Here is a 25330-nt window from a genome sequence, read left to right as displayed (position 1 = left end):
AGTATAGTAGGGGCATGGAGCTGTTAAAGGAAGGAATGTTCGACATGCTGGGAACATAGGTTACCAGAGGTGAGCTATTATGCTTAAGAGCTTCCTGCGATTGAAGATGAGTGAATGAAGACGATTGTTTTAGGGATGGATTAACCCTTTCAGAGATGAGTGTGCTGTAACAGTGTGCTTCACTGCGCACATTCGTGTGCCGTTGAGCCCCTCCGTGCCGCACTCCCGGCCGTTGTGGGTACGATATGCGCTCAGTACTGCGGTGTCTGCTGCGCTGAGTTAACCATCACAGGCTCCTCAGCATTCGTTCTCACCTATTTGTTTTTAAAATAAGGTGTAGTTTGCCGGCCGGAGTGGCCGAGCGGTTAAAGGCGCTACAGTCTGGAACCGCACGACTGCTACGGTCGCAGGTTCGAATCCTGCCTCGGGCATGGATGTGTGTGATGTCCTTAGGTTAGTTAGGTTTAAGTAGTTCTAAGTTCTAGGGGACTTATGACCACAGCAGTTGAGTCCCATAGTGCTCAGAGCCATTTGAACCATTTTAAGGTGTAGTTTGGATATTCTTCATTTTGGAAGTTTCTGAAACTAGATAACGTTATAAAGAAGCACAAATCTGAAATTTTATTCTTGTGTGATATACACCGACGGGAAAAAATCGCAGCACCAATGTTGGCAGGTGTGTTCTACATCTGAAACATGACGTCTAATAAAATTTCGTGCCAATCGATTAAGGGTGGCACTAGAAGCGCCGCTATGAGGCTGCTATCTGGTTTGCTTTAAATACATGGTGTAACGGTCGTGTTCGTTAGTTACCTCAGAGATTGGCCGTGACGAGTTGATGTTAGTCAAGAATGCCTTTATGGCGACAAAGACGCCATTATCAACACTTCACTGAGTTTGAACGATGTCGTGTAATAGTGCTACGAGAAGCTGGATGTTCCTTCTACGATACTGCAGAAACACTTGGCAAGAATGTAGCCACCGTACATGATATTTGCCAGCGGTGGTCACGAGAGTATACGATCGCAAGAACATCGGGCTCCGGGCACCCACGGGGCACTACCGAGAGAGCAGACCATCGTGTGTGGCGTATGGCTCTGGTACGTCGTACTGCACCTGCAGCAGCAATCTGAGCAACAGTTGTCATCACAGTGACGCAACGAATGTTACAAATCGGCTATTTCAATTTCTGCTCCGAGCCAGAAACTCTGTAGCGTGCATTTCACTGACCCCAAAACACCGTCGTTTGCTACTTCAGTGGTCTCATTAGAGAGGGCCGGGTGGAGGTATGTTGTGATTTTTGCTGAAAGCTGGCTCTGCCTCGGTGCATGTGATGGCCGTGTCTTGGTTAGAAAGAGGAGAATCGGGGGCCTGTGAACAACCTGTCTGCGTACTAGACGCACTGAACCTATACATGGAATTGTGGTCTGGTGATGCAAAACTGTTCGTCAATCTGGTGATTCGACCTATTGTGCTGCCATTCAGAACAGAATTCCAGGGGATGTTTTCCAACAGGATAACACTCGCCTGCATACCACTGTCGTAAACCGATATGCTATGCGGACTGACGACATGTTGCCTTAGCGTACTCCATCTCGAGACTGGCGTCCAATCAGCGCATAAGAGACATCATCATGCGTGACCATCATTGTCATCCATAAACTGCATTAAGCGTCCCTGTATTGACCGACCAGGTGCAACACCATGGAGCTCCATTCTACAAACTGACATCCGGCACCTGTACAGCTCAATGCATGAACTTTTATATGCTTGCATTCAACATTTTGACTGTTATAACGATTATTACTGTATCAGAATTTCACATTTACAGTGGCTTATCTCGGGCTTACATTAACCTGTGATCTTGCAACATAAATCACGTAAATGTGTTCTCTAGACAAATGTATTCCGGAAATTTCAATATCCTACATTAATAATGTTTTGGTGTTGCGACTTTTTTGCGTCAGTGTATTTCGGAACAAGGCCAGACACACCTCTCCTTCACAGTTTTTACAGCAGTCACACAGATTCCTTTCCTTTCTCCTTTTCGTTTGTTTCTATGCGTATTCTTATCTGTCTTGTGTTTTACTGACAATTCACTAACGCTTAGGAAGTTCCTTTCTCGAAGCAGCAGTGGATTTTCCATGTCTAATCGACGAACTCCGTATGCTTTCATTTCTTGGTGGTCTCTTTTTAAAATCTCACAATGAAGCTGACACGTAATTAGGGCATTGAAGTATTCTTTCCCGTATGATCTTGTAGACATCGTGAGAATTTAGCACAGACATGTCTAAGCAGTGAAAATAGTGTATCATTTTAGTGTTTTGCCAACACATTCCATTGAGTAAAGTAGCGCGTCGCATTTGTCCAATGCATCCATAAACTTGTAATTCAGCACACAATGCGGCAACATAATCTTTATCTTCATTATTTCTGTCAGTTGTACTTCTGGAAGGGGAAGGTATTCTAGAATTTCCAGTCCCGGAGATTTCAAAGATGGGAAATAGGAGGCACAGTATTCTCAATTTGAGCCGAAGGATGAGAAAAGTCATTCTCACTACCATTTCCCATGAGAATATGTTGTCTTTACTCGTGGGGCAGCACGGATATACACATTTTCAAATACAATGAAACAATGCTAAGCAAGCCACGAGGTCGACAAACCGCCACTTTTGCGAATCTGAGTCACATCAAGGAACTATTAGTAATTCTTTAAACTGCCCAGTGCACTGTAAGTAATGACGTGTTATCACGCTTACGTTGAAAACCTCGGAACGGTTTTATCCAACGTTAGCACTCTGCACCTCTCAGCTCCAGTTTCATATACAGCGTGATTCAGCTGCTCCTGCCCACGGGTTTTGTACAACCCGCAACACCTTCAGATACCACTGCCAAGATCTTATTCTCTCGTACGCTACGTGAAAATTATTAGTAAAAAAAAATTCTTATTGCAACTACTATTTCTTTAAATCAAACTTTTCTAAAATCTAGGCTACAATTATGGTCGTCCTAGAGACACTACTTAATTTTTTGCTACGACCTAACTAAAACAGTGATACACTTGGACTGAAGCTAGATTATGAATTAGTCCACCCCTACAGCCCACTAACCATTCAGCATTAATAGGTTACAGCCGATGAAGCTGGTGATTGTACACCTCAGCTACCAGAGGCTGTAGTTTTAGAATTATTCGAGAAAAATGTACAAAAGTGCCCCAAAACGCGTTTCTTTAATGACTCAAAAACCGTGACCTCCAGCCAAAAAACACGCCAGCACAAAATTTAACTTCCTTAAATTTCCTGCAAGAAGACCCTGTTAAATTTTTATGTAGAACTAGTAGTTTGCAGGTAGTGAGTGAGAGAATAGGAAAATCTCTAATGCGGTTTTTGACGGCATTGCAGGTTACATACAAGCTGTATCGGCATGAAATGAGCGTATTTTTTGTGAAAATGAAACACTAATACTGAATTGAAAAGTAAGAACATTTTATTCAAAGTACTGACCATTTTGACCACCTTTCTGACAATTAGTGGACAGCACGGCAATAGAAATGTTCGTCTTTTGAAGCAAACCAATCAGACACCCAATTTTCGACTTCTTCGTAGGAATCAAAGTGTTCCTCAGCCAATGCATGTCCCATAGATGAAAACAAATGGTAGTCGGAAGGGGCCAAGTCTGGTGAATACGGCGGGTGGGGTAGCAGGTTCCAGCCAAGTGTTTTGATTGTATCGTCTAATGGCCCATTCTGGTCTTTTTTCGATCATTGCATAGTTGAAATTGATCATTTGTTGTCTGTACCGATTAGTATTCACAGTTTCACCGGGTTTTAGAAGCTCATGATACACCACACCTTTCTGATCCCAAGAAACACAGAGCATTGTCTTCTTGCCGAATCGATCTGGTTTTGCAGTCGATGTTGATGGTTGTCCCGGATTAACCCATAATTTTTCCCGTTTAGGATTCTTAACATAAATCCATTTTGTATCGCCAGTAACAATTCGATGCAAACTTGATTTTCTTTCATGTCTTTGAAGCAAAATTTAACAAATGGTTTTTCGGTTTTCCATCTGTCTTTCATTCAATTCATGTGGCACCTATTTTCCACAGTTTTGGATGTTTCCCATAGCTTTCAAACGGTCAGAAATTGTTTGTTGTGCAACAGTTAGCATTGCTGCCATTTGCTTCTGACTCAAAGTATCATCTTCATCCAATATTGCTTGCAACTCGGCGTCTTCGAATTCTTCTGGTTGTCTTCCTTGTTCTTCATTTCTTACATCAAAATCATTATTTCTGAACGTTGAAACCAAATTTTGCATGTTGCTTCTGATAGAGCATGATCAGCATATGCCTCGACAAGTATTCGATGCGACTCTGCAGCACTTTTTTTTCAAATGAAAGCAAAAAATTAATGCTTTCCGCAAATCATCACTTTCTGGTACAAAATTCGACATTGTTAACACAATGAAAACATATGATATTGTTTGTTCCATGACTTGATGTATACTAAATATCTTTGACAAATGTCATACCAACCAAACAAAAAAAAATTAAGGCCGTTCACAACAAATGTTCCCTATCGACACTTTTGTATCTTAAGGCTCACTTCATACCGGTACACCTGGTAAAACCCAGGGGTTGGGACAACTGAATCACACTGCATGTACATAGTACTGGAGGCACGACAACTGTGTTCTGATATGTTAGGTCGTAGCTAGTAGTTAAAGGGTCAATAATAGTAAAGTTAAGGACACAGTCCTTTTATATTTTAAGAAAAGGAGGAGGAGAATGAAAGGAAGGAGGTTAAATGAGAGATGGAACATGAGATTTTATAGTCAGTATAGATATCAGGATGTTGTTTGTGTTGTTTGCTGTGTTCAGATACGATGTGAAGTGAGTAAGGTACAGGTTGCCACTGAGCAGAGCTGGGTGAGAATTAGAAGTGAAAAAGTGGGACATTAGGTTTAAATCTTAGATCTGTCAATGTACAGTATGAGTGGGAAGGGAGTAAATTTGATGTACTGGTAAGGAAAATTTAAGGTGCTCAAAGCTATGTTGACCACATGGCGCACAGGATGATGCCAAGAGTGATGGGATTTAAGGTATGCAGAAATACGAACGATAGGGGCAGGTGTCTGAAAAAAGTAGATGATATCTGAGAGGTACAACAACCAGCTTCATTGGCTGCAGCCTGTTAATGTTGAATGCTTAGTAGATCGCGGGGGTGGAGAGGAGGTTGCATACTAGCTCATAATCGAGTTTTACTCCAAGTTCTCAATGTAGTAGTTGGATACGTGGTTGCAAAATATTAAGTAGTGTCTCTGGAACGACTAGAATTATAGTCTATATTTTAGCAAAATTTTGATTTAAAAAAGGACTGGTTGCAACAAGACATGAAATACGTGTGGTGTAACAGGAGTGATTATTGGAAATTGTACAGAAGATGATTAGGAATGTGACGTCCTAGCTGAACAGGAGAAGACAGATGGAAGGAGACGTTTTGGGACTGTTACCGGACCTGAGTTTCGACGGTACAGATCAGATGATAATTTTAATTCTGACCTACGATGGGGACTGGAAAAAGGAATTGAAAAAGACGGGCATGACTACTAAGTGCCTTAGTCTGGAGCTTTAGACGGAGACTGAAATGCCACAAATACTTGTAGGCTTCTTTAAAGTGAACAAACACAGAACTGTTGTAACAGGAGATGGTTGGGGCGCAGGAATTCCTGATCAACATAGATGTTGCGAGAAAACACATATGATTAACACGGGGATACATAGATTCTTTGTGGATGTATGGATGTGTTGGGCGAGGGCAAATTCGGAAATCTAGCTGAACGCTGAGGATGAGCTGCTAGATTGGTTGGAGAAAATTTCGCTGGTAGGTTTTGTGAGATTCAGAAAAATTGGGATTCTAGAAGCATTACACGGTTTAGCAAAATAAACTTCACAGACGTTCGTGTTTTGAGTACAGTCACGTGTTACTAAGAAGGCTTCAGTTTGCAATGACTGGGGTCAAGGAACGATTCTTATGCATTTCTTTTTAATTCTTATTTTTATTAATTTTTATAGTACTTATTCAGTTTTGTGATCTAAAGTCAAATTATGAATCAGGAAATAAGAAAGTATCGAAATTCGCTTTGTTAAGGTTGACAGTTAGTACACAGAGGGAATGAGAGAACACTCACTGGAACGCAGTGGCATGGTTTCTTGTGCTTAAAAGAGCTTATGTACACTGTGTCAGGCACTTTGTATGGTGCAATTTTTACACCAGTCCCAATGTTTTCCTGATTTATGTGTCATTGTTTTCTTGGTGTGGCACTTTGGGTGGCGAGTCACCTGTGGCAAAGAAGTAATTATGCAGTTTACAAGAATGTCAGATGATGATTATAGCTTAGATTTGATTGGAATGTGACTGGATACAGCGTCGGACGACCTGTTCTGAAGGAAAATGCGGGGTGAGGAATATCAGTGAGTTTCTGAGGGCTAGATAACGTTGTACTCATCTAGATGAAAGTATTAGGATCAGGTTTTAATTATCACAGAGTCGAGAATGGGATCGTTAGAGATGGAATTTAATATCGAATTGGGCAAGGACAGCGAAGGATATTGCTACGCTGTTTCGAAAGAAACTAAATCGAATTTCATCGTTAGGGATTTAAAGTAAACACGAAAAATCTAAAACTCGATAGTTAGGCTATTATACAAATGCCACTCTTACCAACCGCGAGAGCAGTTTCTTAACCTCTGTTCCGTCCGTTTCGGCACGGATCTGTCTGTCTGTGACTACGACAGGTATACCACTCTGGACCAAGTGGTCTTGTATATGTTAAGCAGGAGCTACGCGGGGTGGATGTGAGTGTGGATTGGAGTGTAAATGATGTTGATAAAGGGGTGTAGGTAGTCACAACTGCGTAGAGGAGTCATGCAGTGTCATCCCCAAGAAGGAAAGCCAAAGCGAAGATGACATCTACCTTAGAATTCTCAGAGGTGACTATTCGATGAAATATGCTCTATATTTTCGTACTGCGCATTTTTAAATCGACAGCACTCTTATAATTCTGTTTGGGACCAGCTATGCGCGGTAGGGATGAGCAAGAAGAGTGGAACTAAGAGGGCTTACGAGACATTATTTAGTTGTATATGGAGCACGCTAGATTTAATGTCAAGATAACCTCACAGACTCAGTGGCTCCACGTGCAATTAGTTTTAAACTATACATGAGAGGTAACACTAAGTATGCAATGCCTACTACAAGTCACAGAAATCTCTAAGGAGCCTGTAGCAGTTGAAGAAGCAGAACTGTCATATATATATTATTTCTCAAATCAACACCCATGTTTCTGAATTTATATTAATCGTACAGGCCTGGTTCAAATGGCTCTGAGCACTATGGGACTTAACATCTTAGGTCATCAGTCCCCTAGAACTTAGAACTACTTAAACCTAACTAACCTAAGGACATCACACACATCCATGCCCGAGGCAGGATTCGAACCTGCGACCGTAACAGTCCCGCGGTTCCGGACTTCAGCGCCTAGAACCGCACGGCCACCGCGGTCGGCTGTACAGGGCTGAATGAAGTATCATTAGGTTTTTTGACCGTCTTCTGACATTGAATAGTGATTTTGCGCTGGAACTTACTAACATAAAAGAGGCTTTTAACTGCCAGCTTCATACCTATATTGTACGAAGCTATTTTATTAAAAATACTGTTTTGTTTGTTTAGAAGTGGTTAATTTGTATGAAGCATTAAAAACAAATAATATCCATGACCATTGCAGTAGTCCATTATCTCTGCCCGTTGTACAAACCGGCATAAACATTTAGAATGCAAAACACATTTTTAGACACATAGGAATGTGTATAAAGGGATGTATCATAACTTCATGAGCATTATTTCATATCGTCGGTACACCTGTAAAGATGTTTTCTCTTCATTCCCACAACTACCCTCGTCGCAACGGCTACACTTATTCAAAGTATTTTATTATTTTAAAAGTGTGAAAGTTTCTCACTGATTCCCGGATTAATATTACTAGAACAGCACTACAATTATGGGCATCAAAGGTAAATACTTACTTGACAGTTTGTAAAATGTGTTTATAGTATTATGGTTTTTGCTAGAAGCTCATTGGTACCACCACGTTCGCAAAAGTAAGACATCTACGCTGTTGTCTTTGAATTCACTAGTTTGATTTCGTCGATACAGTATATTTACCTATAGGATAGTTTCAAGAAGATGCTTCCTTAATATAACTCATTCACATATAGAAAACATACTTACGAGAAACGGCGTCAGCCCGCGACTTAATGAAATCGGCGACAGTTCCTCGTTGAGGTTCTGGTGGCTGCTGACTAATTACTTCAGCATCATTTCCACCTGAAAAACATCATGTTGTTTATGATGAATTCATTTTTCTTCTAAGCCTATTTATTACGATATACTATCACTATTCCAATTATTAGGGTTAATCAAAAGAAGGAAGAGCAGTATTGTGTTCGCAAGCATAAATACGCCAAGACGAGCTAGAGATGAGATTTAATGTGGCTTTTGACTTCTACCAACACCCAAAACAAATATTCATAAAAATTTTGTGGAGACATTTATGATTGGGAGAGAATTTAACAAGATAAGGAGAATGAAGCTGATATGCGAAATATATTTTGGTAGAAAACAAAACGTAACTTTTCTTTTCAGAGAACTGTATGGCATATTGGTTAACTTTCTCACACTCAGACGCAGAGCAGTTTAAATATCCATCAAGCCATCTCTTATTTGGTTTATATTTGTTTCCCTAAATCAATACAGGAATATGCCGGATGGTTCCTTTTATGATATGCAGAAAAGCAGTGATCTGTTTCTTATTCATATCACCTATAGCTTAGCCGTAATTCAATACCTTTCATGATTTTTGTAGCTCTAAGCTTTAATAATAATATTTTTAGCTTTTAAAAGGAGAAAAATCGACAGATAGTGCGTATACCACTCACAGAACGCATGTCGGTGCGACCGGTGGATGAACTGTCGTAATTCTTCCATATATGCTTTGCTGAAAGACGCAAACTGATATCATGATATTTCGCGGCTACGAAGCCATTACGGTTTACATGACACCAATCACATTTCGTCAGTCCCGTACAATGAAACGTCCTCAGCTATTTGAAGGACATATTCCAATCTCTGTCTTCCCCTACTGGTTTTACTCTCTACAGCTCACTCTAGCATCATGTAAGTTATTCCTTGATGTCTTAATACGTGTCCTAACATCCTGTCTCTTCATTTTGTAAACGTCTTCCAATTATTCCGCTGCTCATCAGTTCAGAGAATCTCCCAATTTCTTATTAGTTCATGTAATTTTCAATATCCGTTAACAGCATAACGCCTCGAACGCTTAGGTTCTCTAATTTTCCGTTTTTTTTTTTCACAGTCCAGCATTCAGCTGCATACAGTGCTATGATCCAAACGTAGATTATTAGAAATTTCTTCGTAAAATCAATGCCAATGATTGATACTAGCTGACTTCTTCTGGTCAGGAATGCTCTCTTGGTTTGTGGTAACGTACTTCTTATGTTCCTCTTGATTCGTTTGACACACATGTAATATGCTCTCATAGGTTGATGAATACGTGTGCACTGATGGAGCTGAGAGTTTAGTCGAAGGTTTTCAACTAGGTCTTCATACCGCAGAGAACAATCATTTCCATGCGAGAAGCATTTGAGATTTCCTTGTTTCGGAAACAAGTCTACTGACAGTGAAACTCCAGAATGTGCATATATCTGTGAGTTTCTCTTTCTTTACTGTTTAATACGTTCACGCCAGTGTGTACCGCTGGTGGCACTCGCTGTAACCTCCCACCTAGCGGCATGTACCACTGGTGTCTCACATTCGACTCTGCTAATGACGCTACCAGCAGCACACTAACGTATGATGTGTTACCCATAAACCAGGCGCAACGAACAGCTGTGCATATACACTCCTGGAAATGGAAAAAAGAACACATTGACACCGGTGTGTCAGACCCACCATACTTGCTCCGGACACTGCGAGAGGGCTGTACAAGCAATGATCACACGCACGGCACAGCGGACACACCAGGAACCGCGGTGTTGGCCGTCGAATGGCGCTAGCTGCGCAGCATTTGTGCACCGCCGCCGTCAGTGTCAGCCAGTTTGCCGTGGCATACGGAGCTCCATCGCAGTCTTTAACACTGGTAGCATGCCGCGACAGCGTGGACGTGAACCGTATGTGCAGTTGACGGACTTTGAGCGAGGGCGTATAGTGGGCATGCGGGAGGCCGGGTGGACGTACCGCCGAATTGCTCAACACGTGGAGCGTGAGGTCTCCACAGTACATCGATGTTGTCGCCAGTGGTCAGCGGAAGGTGCACGTGCCCGTCGACCTGGGACCGGACCGCAGCGACGCACGGATGCACGCCAAGACCGTAGGATCCTACGCAGTGCCGTAGGGGACCGCACCGCCACTTCCCAGCATATTAGGGACACTGTTGCTCCTGGGGTATCGGCGACGACCATTCGCAACCGTCTCCATGAAGCTGGGCTACGGTCCCGCACACCGTTAGGCCGTCTTCCGCTGACGCCCCAACATCGTGCAGCCCGCCTCCAGTGGTGTCGCGACAGGCGTGAATGGAGGGACGAATGGAGACGTGTCGTCTTCAGCGATGAGAGTCGCTTCTGCCTTGGTGCCAATGATGGTCGTATGCGTGTTTGGCGCCGTGCAGGTGAGCGCCACAATCAGGACTGCATACGACCGAGGCACACAGGGCCAACACCCGGCATCATGGTGTGGGGAGCGATCTCCTACACTGGCCGTACACCACTGGTGATCGTCGAGGGGACACTGAATAGTGCACGGTACATCCAAACCGTCATCGAACCCATGGTTCTACCATTCCTAGACCGGCAAGGGAACTTGCTGTTCCAACAGGACAATGCACGTCCGCATGTATCCCGTGCCACCCAACGTGCTCTAGAAGGTGTAAGTCAACTACCCTGGCCAGCAAGATCTCCGGATCTGTCCCCCATTGAGCATGTTTGGGACTGGATGAAGCGTCGTCTCACGCGGTCTGCACGTCCAGCACGAACGCTGGTCCAACTGAGGCGCCAGGTGGAAATGGCATGGCAAGCCGTTCCACAGGACTACATCCAGCATCTCTACGATCGTCTCCATGGGAGAATAGCAGCCTGCATTGCTGCGAAAGGTGGATATACACTGTACTAGTGCCGACATTGTGCATGCTCTGTTGCCTGTGTCTATGTGCCTGTGGTTCTGTCAGTGTGATCATGTGATGTATCTGACCCCAGGAATGTGTCAATAAAGTTTCCCCTTCCTGGGACAATGAATTCACGGTGTTCTTATTTCAATTTCCAGGAGTGTAATTTTGTGTGATCGTTCAATGAGGGATCTTTCTGAGCAAATGAAATCACATAATTTTTGATTAATGTAGTGTGAACTTATTTATGTGATCTCCGTCGATTTAAAAGAATGGACTTATAACTTATAATGGACATTTTTTCATAGGAAAATCGCCAGACAGCCGTACGTTTTTATAAGTTATTTTATTTTATTTTAACAAGCAGTCTCGTCATTTAAATATACCATCCTCAGGCCCCAATGCATTTCATGTATATGTTGAAACGCTGAAATTGGTTGTTAAAATAAAATAGCTTCTCAAAAGGGTAAGGCTCTTTGACGATTTTCCTTTGTAAATATTTGACCACCCTCTGTCCCGCGCCCACAACAGAGATTCAGAATAAAAAATGAATATATTAAAAATAAGGAAAAAAATAAGGAAAGATCGGCCGCGAAGATGGAGTTTTGCACAGATGTGTTGGGCAGTGTCTCTTGTACGCCCGTAGACAGCGTCACGTCGCCCTTCTCAGGTCTCATCGCACAGTGAAGGCTAAAAATGCCTCAAAAATAGTGTCTTCCTAGAATATGGGTGCCTACCGAGAGATTTCGCCTGATTTCATGCACCGCTGACCGAAACCGATAACCGGAAAAAACAAAGGTGTCTTGCGGCCGGCACTGTTTATGTCCATTTTAAAGATTCATTATGTTCATTCTTTCTTCATATTCTAAACTGATATAGTTTATTTAGAATATGCTACGTGAAACGGGGTGTTTGGATCTTTTTGTCGTTTCACTGCGTGAAGTGGCGCACTGGTTAGCACAATTGACTCGCATTCGGGAAGAAGACGGTTCAAATACATGTCTAGCCGTGCAGATATAGGTTTTCTATGAATTTCCTAAATCGCTTCGGGCAAATGCCAGTACGATTTCTTTTAATGGCGTGGCTTATTTCCTTTCGCTTTCCTGAAACATTCCTAGCTCGAGTTCCGTTTCTAATGACCTAGATGTTAACGTGACGTTAAACCCTAATCTTCATTTTTTTATCGTTTCCTTCCTTTCCCGTGCCCTTTACGAAACCGTGCCGGCTCGGGATTGGAATGATACTTCTCAGTTTCACGGACAATCAACCATACCCTTGTATGGGCTATTAGTGCATTGGGGCCTCCACTCACTAAGGCATTTTAAAAATGCTGCTAGATTCCGCCCTGGTAGGAATGCGTATTCTCCTTCTGTCGGCGTCTAATGTAAACACATTGCCAAATGTGATCCCGCTTTTCAAAGTGATCGCCCATCGTATATGTGAGGCGAAACGTGGTGACGCACCTATTTACTAGAGATCAGAAATTAACTCTATACACTCGCTCTGAACTTGCCATTGCGTCCCGTGATGTCATCTCCGAACTCGCCGACCTCGTGTGCCCGTGAGTTTGCAAGGATAGCAGTGGATTCGCGGCATTCCCCCTACATACGCAACATTCCTGATAAAAAATTTTCTATTAAACTATAAATTACTGTTCATTTATTTCAAACAGCTGTGATTTTGGCTTTGTAGCCATTCTAAAGAACAATTTCAAATGCCGGAAAATGTCTGACATCTCTAAATCACGAAGCAAGTTATATAACAATACAACGACTCATGGTTTTGTAGTGAATATTGTTCTGTTTCCACATATATTTACATAAATAAATCTTTTTCGAAGACTGCTTTAAATTTATTTTACTTTTTAATATCTGCTCAGAAAATGTATAACTTCTACGTTGACATTTACACCCTTTCGAGGCGCTACCGGTTCTGTAACAACACTATCAGGAAATATGATATGAAGATGAATTGCAGTCTGTAAATAGCGATTAATTATTAAAATAAATTAGAGAAATTAATTACGTGCTCCACATCTTGTTGTTAGCCCACAAATGGAAACAGACGTGACCGAGTGAGTGCAGAAATAACATGCTTTTTTGTCAGAGGGATGTATCAATGACGTTGCTCTATATCCAGTTTTCATTTGACGCAGCACACACGGTGGAGGAGGAATAAACAGGAGCCGGCCGAAGTGGCCGTGCGGTTAAAGGCGCTGCAGTCTGGAACCGCAAGACCGCTGCGGTCGCAGGTTCGAATCCTGCCTCGGGCATGGATGTTTGTGATGTCCTTAGGTTAGTTAGGTTTAACTAGTTCTAAGTTCTAGGGGACTAATGACCTCAGCAGTTGAGTCCCATAGTGCTCAGAGCCATTTGAACCATTTGAATAAACAGGAAAAGAACCATTTCGTTTGGACTCGACATGGCTTGAATGCTTTTCGTATGAAACGTGTATGACAGCGTGAAACTTAATCCTGATATCATTCCTCCTTCCAAGGAAAACATTTGCTATTGTGTACTTCGCATCAATTAACTTTCGCCTTACAGCCTCCACAGTCTCACAAAACACAGATTCGTTAAAGTCCAGCCTGGTAATCGGTCTTTTCGCTTTGCCAATGCTACTTTGCAGTAGCAAGATTTTGCACTCATCTTCAGTGTTACCAATAAGCCACGACCAGCCTTACATTCCGGCATTCTTCAGTGCCCGTGAACGAGTATACGGGTATGAAGCGAACACAGCGCCAAAGTTCTCAGATTCGTCACACTCGCGGAACTACAGCGGGAATGAAGGAAGAAGCGCTTCAGCACTGACATGATAGCGGCCCCTTGAATTTTTCTTTTGTATCCTTTACTGTTTGCTCAATATACAGATTGAATAACATCGGGGATTGGCTACAACCTTTTCTCACTCCCTACCCCGCCCACTGTTTCCCTTTCATACCCTTCAACTCTTATAAATGCCATCTGATTTGTGTACAAATTGTAAATAGCCTTTCCGTTCTTTGCTTAGAACTGGTGGCTCTCTTTTCTCCAACCCCTGCCACCTTCAGAATTTGTAAGAGAGTATTTAAGTCAACGTTGTCAAATACAAATGCTATAGAAGTAGTTTTGTCTTTCCTTAGTCTATTTTCTAAGATAAGAAATTGATTTTGCTGATGTCAGCTTCTATCAGTTTTTCCATTCATCTGTAAAGAACTGGTGTTAGTATTTTGCAACCACGACTTATTAAACTGATAGTTCGCTAATTTTCACACCTGTCAACACCTGCATTCTTGGGGATTGGAATTATTATATTCTTCTTGAAGGGTATTTCGCCTGTCTCATACAACTTACAAGATGGTAGAGCTTTGTCAGGGCTTGAATGAGATCAGAATGAGATTATCACTCTGCAGCGGAGTGTGCGCTGATATGAAACTTCCTGGCAGATTAAAACTGTGTGCCGGACCGAGACTCGAACTTTGCCTTTCGCGGGCAAGAGCTCCACCAACTGAGCTACCCAAGCACGACTCACGCCCCGTCCTCACAGCTTTACTTCTGCCAGGAAGTTTCTTTGTCAGGACTTGTTCTCTCAAGGCTCTCAGTAGTTCTAATGGAATGCTGTCTACTCCTGGGGCCTTGTTTCGACGTAGGGTTTGCAGTGCTCTGTCAAACTCTTCATGCAGTATCATATCGCCGATTTCATCTTCATCTGTGTCCTCTCCCATTTCCATAATATTGTCTTCAAGTGCATCACCCGTGTATAAAATGCCGCTGTATACTCCTTCCACCTTTCTGCTTTCCCTTCTTTGCTTAGAACTGGTTTTCCATCTGAACTCTTGAAATTCATACAAGGGGCTCTCGTTTCTCCAAGGTCCCTTTAATTTTCCTGCAGGCAGTATCTATCTTACCCTCGTGATACACGGCTCTACATCCTTACATTTGTCCTCTAGCCATCCCTGCTTAGCCATTTCGCACTTCCCGTGTATCTCATTTTTGAGACGTTTGTAATCCATTTACTGCATTTTTATATTTTCTCCTTTCATCAATTAAATTCAGTATTACTTCTGTTACCCAAGGATTTCTACTAGCCCTCGTCTTTTTACCTACTTTATCCTCCCATCATATCTCAAAGCTACTCACTCTTCTTCTACTGTATTTCTTTCCCCAGTTTTGTCAATCATTCCCTAATGCTCTCACTGAAAGTCTCTACAACCACTTTCATTTTATCCAGGTCACATCTCCTTAAATTCCCACCTTTTTGCAGTTTCTTCAGTTTTAATATACAGTTCATAACCAATAGCTTGGAGCCAGAGTACATAGCTGCCCCTGGAAATGTCTTACAATTTAAAACCTGGTTCCTAAATCTCTGTCTTACCATTATGTAATCTGTCTGAAACCTTACAGTGTCTCCAGGCCTCTTCCACGTACACAGTCTTCTTTCATGATTCTTGAGCCAAGTGTTAGCTATGATTAAGTTATGCTCTGTGCAAAATTCTACCAGGCGGCTTCCTCTTTCATTCCTAACCCCCATTCCATATTCAACTACTACTTTTCCTTCTCTTCCTTTTCCTACTATCTAATTCCAGTCCCCCACGACTATTACATTTTCGCCACCCTTCACTATCTGAATAATTTATTTTATCTTATCAAACATTTCATCAATCTCTTCGTCATCTGCGGAGCTAGTTGGCGTATAATCTTACTACGGTAGTCGTGGGCTTCGTGTCTGTCTTGGCTACAAAATGCGTTCACTATGCTGTTCGTAGAAGCTTACTCGCACTCCTATTTCTTTACTCATTATTAAACCTACTCCTGTATTACCCCTATTTGATTTTGTATTTATACCCCTGTATACTCCTGATCAGAAGTCTTGTTCCTCCTGCCACCGAACTTCACTAATTTCCGCTATATTTAACTTTAACCTATCCATTTCCATTTTTAAATTTTCTAAACTACGTCCCCGGTTAAGGTATCTGACATTCCACGCTCTGATCCGTAGAACGCCAGTTTTCTTTCTCCTGATAACGACGTCCTCCTGAGTAGTCGCGAAGATCTGAATGAGGGACTATTTTACCTCCGGAATATTTTACCCAAGATGACGCCATCATCATTTAACCATACAATAAATCTGCGTGCCCTCGGGAAAAAATACAGCTCTAGTTCCCCCTTGCTTTCAGCCATTCGCAGTTCCAGCACAGCAAGGCTGTTTTGGTTAGTGTTACAAGGCCAGATCAGTGAATCATCCAGACTGTTTCCCCTGTAACCACTGAAAAGGCTGCTGCCCCTCTTCAGGAACGACATGTTTGTCTGGCCTTTCATCGGATACCCCTCTGTTCAGTTTGCACCTACGGTAAGGCTATCTGTATCGCTGAGGCACGCAAGCCTCCCCACCGACAGCAAGGTCCATGGTTCATGGCGAGGGGGGGGGGGGGGCAGACTACGAAAGGAAACAAATGGTCACTATAACAAACAATCTGATTTACTGCTAAAAGATATAAACCACCGAATCAAGAACACAGAAACTTAATAAGTGGGCAAGGGAGTCCGAACGATATAAAGCTGTGTAGCAAATATGATCAATGATTTTGGAAAAGGTTAAGAGCAGAGAGGTCTCAGATAGATATGAATGAACAACAGCGCTCTCGCCTAAGTGCATGGTGGGTGCAACTAGCTGGTTGTGAAAATTAGATCAGCAAAACTAGACCCTGGTTTTAGTTATCTGACTTCACACTTGCCTCGTCTCAGCCTATGCTAAGATCTCCAAAGCTTACTACTCTAAATATCCGCAAGGGCAGAAGATGGCTAATAATTCGAAGTTCTGTATGGCCTCTGTGTTCTGCTCTAAGACAGAGATGTCTCTCTCCTCAGCTCCCTGCAACGGCCTGGAGCAACTACCTTCTACGATGCCCTCAGGAGAAGTGTTCTCTATAACGTCAGTCCAGGAAATGTTCTATGATGCCATGTCGTGAAGTGCTCTATAACTTTCCTCTACCAAATCTGGCTGATTCTGCCAGCGTTGGAATCTCGACCGCCAATTGCAGCAGAGCTTGTGAGTGATGGCCAATGATAATTTAACAAAAAAGCTTAACAATTTCATGTTTATCAGATTTTATCTTGGTTAACCAGTGGGTTATATTTTTCCTGTGGTGCGGGAAAGAAGTCAGAAAATCTCCCCAAGTGTGTACCAGCTTTCAGCTAATGGCCAGTGTGAAACCATCCATTAGACAAATGTGGGAACTCTCCATTACTACTACCAAAATAATTACTAAGAGCCAACCGGTGAAGGACCAGTTATTAAAATCTGAACAAAATTTCCAGACGGCTTTCTGTTGACTTAGAAGCTGCTCGCAATTTAGGTAGTGTCGTATCATCTCCTGCATTTCAGATTTTTATCTCTGTGAAAAAGCATTCCTTTCATTTTCTTGCACGATGACCATCCTCACTCCATGCCACTGCTGGGCTGGGCTTGTAGACTGCCCTCTCTTCCACTTTACTTGCCCAGAACTGGCTTTCAATACAAACATATGTTCCATTAAGTAAATCTTCCCTTTCGATAGCCAGTTAAAAGCCCCAAGGCTGATGTTATTCCAGGACTCTCTCATCACACCAAGAGGAAAAGAGATACAGAAATAATTAGAAATGCAATCATTGGCAGTTGTTATTGTTGCCTACAGTGTGCATACTGGATTAAAGATTTGACTTATCTTACTGTTTTGATCTGCATTTTAAATTATAAATCAGGTTATGGGACAGTTTGGGAATAACCTGCCATGTAACAATTGACTGTGCATTTCATGTTACTCTCTTACAAAAACTTAAGTTTCACTGAATTAATGAAGTTGATAGAATCGTACATAACAAAGAGAATGCAAAATGTTGTCCAGGATAATTCAAACAATGTTGGCAGGAATTTACTGAATAAGTCAGACAATGCTGCTGTTCTTTATATACGAATACGTGAATGACTTTCCACTTAACATTCATGAAGCAGAATTGCTATTATTTGTTGACAGTATAGAATTATAATAAATCCTATTAGAAAGAAAGCAAGAGAATAAATGTTTAAAGATGTTTTTCAAAGAATTATCAAATGATTTTCTGAAAAGTGTTTACCCCTTTAATTTTGAGAAAACACACTATATTTATTTCTGTGCAAAAAGAGAGTCATTTCAACTGCTGATGTAGCACCATAACAGGAATCAGTAAACAAGGTAGGAATCTCAAAATTTTTGGCCTTACATATTGATGAAAACTTGAACAGGAAGAAGCGTATTACTGAGTAGCTCAAAGAGCTCTTTTTGCTCTTCACATAGATGCTAGTTTTCGTAATAAATGAGTCACCTTCCTCACATATTTTATATACTTCCACTTAACAATGTCTTACGATATGATTTTCTTGTGCAATGCAATATTTGATTGCATAAAAGAGAGGAGTAAGAATAATATGCGGTGTTCACCTGCCATGATCTTGAAGGTATTTCATCAAGAAGTTTAGCATTTTAACTGTACTCTCAAAAATATATATTCATTAATGAAATTCGTAATAAATAATTTTTCACCATAATCCATTACGATTTTAAAGAATGATGATTTCCATACCTACAACACGAGAAGGAAAAACGACCTTTTATTACCCACTGTTAAAGCTGTCAGGAGTTCAATATGTATCTACAAAATTTTTTGATCATTCGGTCAATAAATTGCCTGAAAGGTAACAAAGAAAGTTTTAAATCTAAACTAAACCCAGCTTTCTGGGCAACTCTTTCTATTTCAAAGATCAATTAATTTTTGATCATAGTTAAGTAAATAGGCCTGGAAAGTATTATGTTCGTTACTGTTAACTACATATACCGTAAACTGACTCGTTGCACACAATTTCGATTTAAAAAATTCATTCAAATGATCTATGGGACACGTGACTTTGTAAGAGAGCTGTTTCTTGTATGTACCGTTCAGGTGGACCACTTACGAGTCAGTCGTCTTCGAAAAATTTTCAGACGAACAACATAGAGGACGAAAGAATTCTGACTGTCTAAAATTTTCGCGTAAAACGGGCCTATACCTTTCTACTGCAGTGAATACGCTGTTTTTGGTCTTAAAAGGAGATGCTACGAGTCACCTTTCGACGTTTCTGTACGAAACCTGTGACTGCTGTTCCACAGGGCTGGATTTTAGGTACCACACTTCAAATTCTGTGCGGTATAGAGGTGTTCTGTATAGGGCAGTATTTAGAAGCGGAACCGACCGTAATTTCTGCAAGACTAACAGGAGGACTTAAAGTATTGTCATAAGTCTCGAAGTAAAAAATTTACTCCAGAAGAGTCCTTGCACTTGTTAACTGCAAGCCCCCGACTGTCAAATCCCATTGGAGGCCGAAACTTGGAACGCAATGATACAAGGTCTATTTAGGCTTCTAAGTCGATGTGAGATTAATTTCCTGGTGGTATATTAAAAGAGTTTGTAGTAAAAGTTGAATTATCACACAAACACACATACACACACACACACACACACACACACACACACACACACACACACACACACACACACACACACAAAGAAATTCTGCTATCTCTGCAAAGCAAGATCCTATGCACAGTATCATACACTTGCCAGTATCTATCAGCAAGCAACGCAGAAACTTGTGACAGGAGTTAGAAAATCTCCACGAGCCAAGATCTCATTCATTTATTAGGCACGCAGTTCACTGATACTTCAGAAAAAGGCCAATCTGCAAGCTCAGCAGGAAATGTAGGTCTTACCCCATTACATGCACCAATAACATTTTCACTCTATCAGTCATGAAGAAAACCAGATTCAAAATTCATGATGCCAAGCTAGATGTCTAATTAGCATAGTACAGTTATGTTAGTGAGGTAAAAGTTCAACAAATGGTTACGTTACAGTCGGTTTATTTGTTAAGATATTCTCCTTGGGAGCCTATACATTTGGTGTAGCGGGTCCCCAGTTTCTCATACCATCGTAAAAGTGGGTTGTGCATCCTCATCGAAACATATCCTTTACAGAGGTAATGAAATTATTGCCTAATGAAAATTACTTCTCACTGTGATAAACTTTCAAGAAGAGAGTTGGAAATTTTAGTAAAATAAAGTGTACATGAAAGAAATTCGAATCACAACTGATGTACGTTTATCATACTTTGTCGACTTGACGTTAAACACTAAACTCTTCCCTTCATCATCGTACCACAGCTGTGAGTTTGTGGAAGATAACTACCTCACAAAAATTGGCTGCTGTTTCAGTAAGCAGTTCTTTCAAATGACCCTGTAATAAAAAGCAAGAGGATTTATACTCATCACCACCTTTCAAGCTGACAAAACACTTTTTCCAATCTTCGATTCACTTTCACCACCTTCTGTCCATTGTTTGACTCCTTTTCTTATTTTCTGAGTTTCCGTAATGGAAAGATGTTTCATGCACATCCGGAATCTATATATATTGTAACAATACCCGAAATTGGCTTGTGGTGCCAGAGCTGGCAGAGGGGTCGTTAACTGTCTGTATGGTGTCTAGATATTGTGCTCGACAACAGAAATGAATAAAGTTACACCACTGGAGTGATTACCTCATACGAAATACCAGTGAAATCTGACGATGTCAGCAAAGAGCACAGTAGGCTGCACTTCAAATTCAACATGTGTATTCGAAACAACAGCTGATTATTTAAAATATACATATGCAAATATGCCAGAGCCATAATTCTATACTTGCTGTACATAGTGTGGAGGCAGCATGAGTTATGTACTTCCTTACCTAATCATTTCAGGTCATGTCTACCTGCAGTTAGGTATCAGAAACACTTCATATTTTTATTACGTAAATGGCCGTTAACAATTAACGTTTTTATGTCATTAACAAAATTTGTATTAAATCGCTATGGGAGTGTGAATAATAAAACTTAAAACATGTCCATGAAAGAACCTGTATCAGAAGAGCAGAAGCATGCACTTTCTTCAATAATACAATATGTATTCTGCAGTTTTAACGTAACTATTTAATTATGCTTATCCATTACGGATATTTTAGAACCGTGACTGTATATTGAAAGTAAATAAGTTATACACAACTGCAACCAGTCACTTTTTTTGAATAATAATTCTTTATTACATGAACCGGTTTTCGAACCTTTTCAGGTTCATCTTCAGATGGTTTCGGGAGAATCCGGGAAGTTACATCATTACTGGTAGTAGCATAATGCTGGGTGCTGGTTCTATGGCAGAAAGATGGGTCACACTTTAATGTATCGCCATGACTATAGCTTATCTGTCGATATGGATGTAAATTTATTTTTTACTTACTGCGACAGTATAGGCGGCTTTTTTCGGATCTGTCCGCCTATACGGTCGCAGTAAGTAAAAACTAAATTTACATCCATATCGACAGATAAGCTATAGTCATGGCGATACATTAAAGTGTGACCCATCTTTCTGCCATAGAACCAGCACCCAGCATTATGCTACTACCAGTAATGATGTAACTTCCCGGATCCTCCCGAAACCATGTGAAGATGAACCTGAAAAGGTTCGAAAACCGGTTCATGTAATAAAGAATTATTATTCAAAAAAAGTGACTGGTTGCAGTTGTGTATAACTTATTTACTTTTAACTATTTAATATTTTAAAACTGAATGTAAGCATATTTAGACAATTTGTTAATAACTGACGTAATATTGTGCCGTTTTTATGATGAAAGGTCCAAAATTATTGTAATAATTGTGGGAATATTTAGCATCATGTGTATAATTGTTATGTTTAAATGGTTTCAGTTGCGTGTCACATAATGGAACGCATTTAAGGGCGAGCTGTAGGAAATATGTGTTCGTTTGTTGGCACCCTGTCGTTACTGGCGGTTTTCACTTCTTGCTAGCGATATTGCATAAGCGGACCTAGAATAATTTTGGTGAGCGCAAGCTCGTACTTCAATTTTTCGCTAGACAGTGAGTATTAGATGGTAGTTTTAAGCGCACGTACGAATTTTAAGTTTGTTTGTGGGACTTGAGGTAGCTGAGAATTTACACAATTTAACTGCAGTTAATATTGAGAGTCACGTGTGGCGCACTTGTTTGCTACTTATCGCTTTGATTATTTTGGAAAATGAACTTTAGTTGTATGTCGCAATGAGCAGTGAGAATTTGTGCTATCAGACGTTGAGTGTTTAAGATTCCGTGATTAATAGGCTTTGAAAGGAACTTTGCATGTGTTCCATTTATGTTGCTATGCTGAGCTACAACAATTATTATCTGTTTTTGTTTTCACATGAGTAGCCCATTTGTGTAAGGCAACCATTCAAAATTGTGTGCATTTGTTGTAGTAAATATTCATTGAATTTTAATGACAGTTATTCTGTTTCGAGAACATAATTAATCCCGTGTAATATAAGTACAGATTATCTATTTTGAAATTATTTCGCCAATCTGCCTTCTACCTTAAAATGACCTAAGGGCTAGATAGTTATTAAATATGTGTGATTTAGAGCGTTGGTGTACGACTGACTATTACTACACTGAAGCGAGCCAGCCTAAGAGACTAGGTCGTACACTGGTCACACCAAAAGCGGTCTGTAAAACCGATGGAGCTGTCATAATATTATACATCTACATACACAATCCACAAGCCACTGTGAAATCCATGGTGGACAGTACATCGCACCAATATTATCAGTTTTCTTTCGTAATTCATGGACATATTAATGGAGGAAAAAAGTCCATTTGCTAGTGTTCGTGCCTTATTGTCTTTTATCGTATCTCATGATTCCTACGAGAGAGATAAAATGATGGCGGCATAATGGTAGTACAGCTTTCTTCGAATATGTTGTTGTTGTGGTCTTCAGTCCTGAGACTGGTTTGATGCAGCTCTCCATGTTACTCCATCCTGTGCAAGATTCTTCATCCCCCAGTACCCACTGAATCTGCCTACTGTATTCATGTCTTCGTCTCTCTCTACGATTTTTACCCTCCACGCTGCCTTCCGATACTAAATTGGCGATGCCTCGATGTCTCAGAACATGTCCTTCCAATAGATCCCTTCTTCTAGTCAATTGTGCCACAAGTTCCTCTTCTCCCCATTGGGGAGAAGAGAAGCTTCAGCATTCTTCTGTAGCACCACATTTCGAAAGCTTCTATTCTCTTCTTGTCAAAACTATTTATCGTCCACGTTTCACTTCCATACATGGCTACACTCCATAAAAACACTTTCAGAAACGACTTCCTGACATTTAAATCTATACTCGATGTTAACAAATTCCTCTTCTTCAGAAACGCTTTCCTTGCCATTGCCAGTCTACATTTTATATCCTCTCTACTTCGACCATCATCAGTTATTTTGCTCCCCAAATAGCAAAACTCCTTTACTACTTTAAGTGTCTCATTTCCTAATCTAATTCCCTTAGCATCACCCGACTTAATTCGACTACATTCCATTATCCTCGTTTTGCTTTTGTTGATGTTCATCTTATACCCTCCTTTCAAGACACTGGCCATTCCGTTCAACTGCTCTTCCAAGTCCTTTGCTGTCTCTGACAGAATTACAATGTCATCGGCGAACCTCAAAGTTTTTACTTTCTTCTCCATGAATTTTAATACCTACTCCGAATTTTTCTTTTGTTTCCTTTACTGCTTGCTCAATATACAGATTGAATAACATCGGGGAGAGGCTACAACCCTGTCTCACTCCTTTCCCAACCACTGCTTCCCTTTCATGCCCCTCGACTCTTATAACTGCCATGTGGTTTCTGTACAAATTGTAAATAGCCTTTCGCTCCTTGTATTTTACCCCTGGCACCTTCAGAATTTGAAAGAGAGTATTCCAGTTAACATTGTCAAAAGCTTTCTCTAAGTCTACAAATGCTAGAAACGTAGGTTAGTATTGCCTCACGTGTTCCAACATTTCTACGGAATCCAAACTGATCTTCCCCGAGGTCCCCTTCTACCAGTTTTTCCATTCGCCTGTAAAGAATTCGCGTTAGTATTTTGCAGCTGTGACTTATTAAACTAATAGTTCGGTAATTTTCACATCTGTCAACACTTGCTTTCTTTGGGATTGGAATTATTATATTCTTCTTGAAGTCTGTGGGTATTTCACCTGTCTCATACATCTTTCTCACCAGATGGTAGAGTTTTGTCATGACTGGCTCTCCCAAGGCCATCAGTAGTTCTAATGGAATGTTGTCTACTCCCGGGGCCTTGTTTCGACTCAGGTCTTTCAGTGCTCTGTCAAACTCTTCACGCAGTATCTTATCTCCCATTTCATCTTCATCTACATCCTCTTCCATTTCCATAATATTGTCCTCAAGCACATCGCCCTTGTATAAACCCTCTATATACTCCTTTCACCTTTCTGCCTTCCCTTCTTTGCTTAGAACTGGGTTGCCATCTGAGCTCTTGATATTCATACAAGTGGTTCTCTTCTCTCCAAAGGTCTCTTTAATTTTCCTGTAGGCAGTGTTTGGTCAAAATACACGATTCACGACACCAAACAAACTTAACTGTGTAAATTTATGTTCGTTTCCATTATTTCTCATCTAAAGATTCCGTTCAGGTTCTAACATGCTAGTGAAATTGAGATGCACGCTATATCAGGCATCCCGTGCAGTTACTTTTTGCGCTCTTCCATAGTAGCTTTATGAACATTTCTATGGGTGCTAGAGAGAAAACTTTATTTAATGAGCTTCGGCATTTGAACTGATTTTTATTTTAGTCTGCGCAACTATCGCTCCAAAACACAATGTTTAATTACAGCACTACATTCGCTATCGTTCACACCACACTGAACACTTTAAAGGCCTACAACAGTTTTAGACTTTCATAAAAAGTGATACAGTCGTGACCTTTGTAAGTAGTGAACGTGGTTATCAAAATATATCTAACTTCCACAGAATTTTTTTTTATGTTACAGAAATTCCTAGGTTCATACCCTTTAAATAAATGGTATGAAATTCGTTAGTGAAACACAATGGTGGTGAAGGTCAAAAGCCAACACTATTTTAAAAAAACGCAGGTAGAGTGGATACGGTTAGATGTTATTAGGAACTGTTCACCAGCTCAGGTAGAATTGTGACGGAATTTTGAAGTGTCTTTATTGCATTAACTATCGTAGAGGT

General features: G+C 40.9%; 1 protein-coding gene across 1 annotated transcript in view; it reads right to left on the bottom strand.

Moving 5' to 3' along the window:
- The window catches only part of LOC126234989 (loricrin-like), a 55226-nt gene that overhangs the window by 16092 nt on the left and 13804 nt on the right, over window positions 1-25330 (bottom strand). Inside the window, exon 2 of the mRNA XM_049943729.1 lies at window positions 8288-8383. Within this exon, the coding sequence (XP_049799686.1) occupies window positions 8288-8383 (96 nt within the window). The remainder of the gene's footprint in view (window positions 1-8287; window positions 8384-25330) is intronic.

Source organism: Schistocerca nitens, chromosome 1, assembly GCF_023898315.1.
Source record: "Schistocerca nitens isolate TAMUIC-IGC-003100 chromosome 1, iqSchNite1.1, whole genome shotgun sequence".
Lineage (NCBI taxonomy): Eukaryota > Metazoa > Arthropoda > Insecta > Orthoptera > Acrididae > Schistocerca > Schistocerca nitens.
The sequence above is the reverse complement of the archived record's forward strand: the minus strand, read 5'-3'. Positions and strand labels throughout refer to the sequence as shown.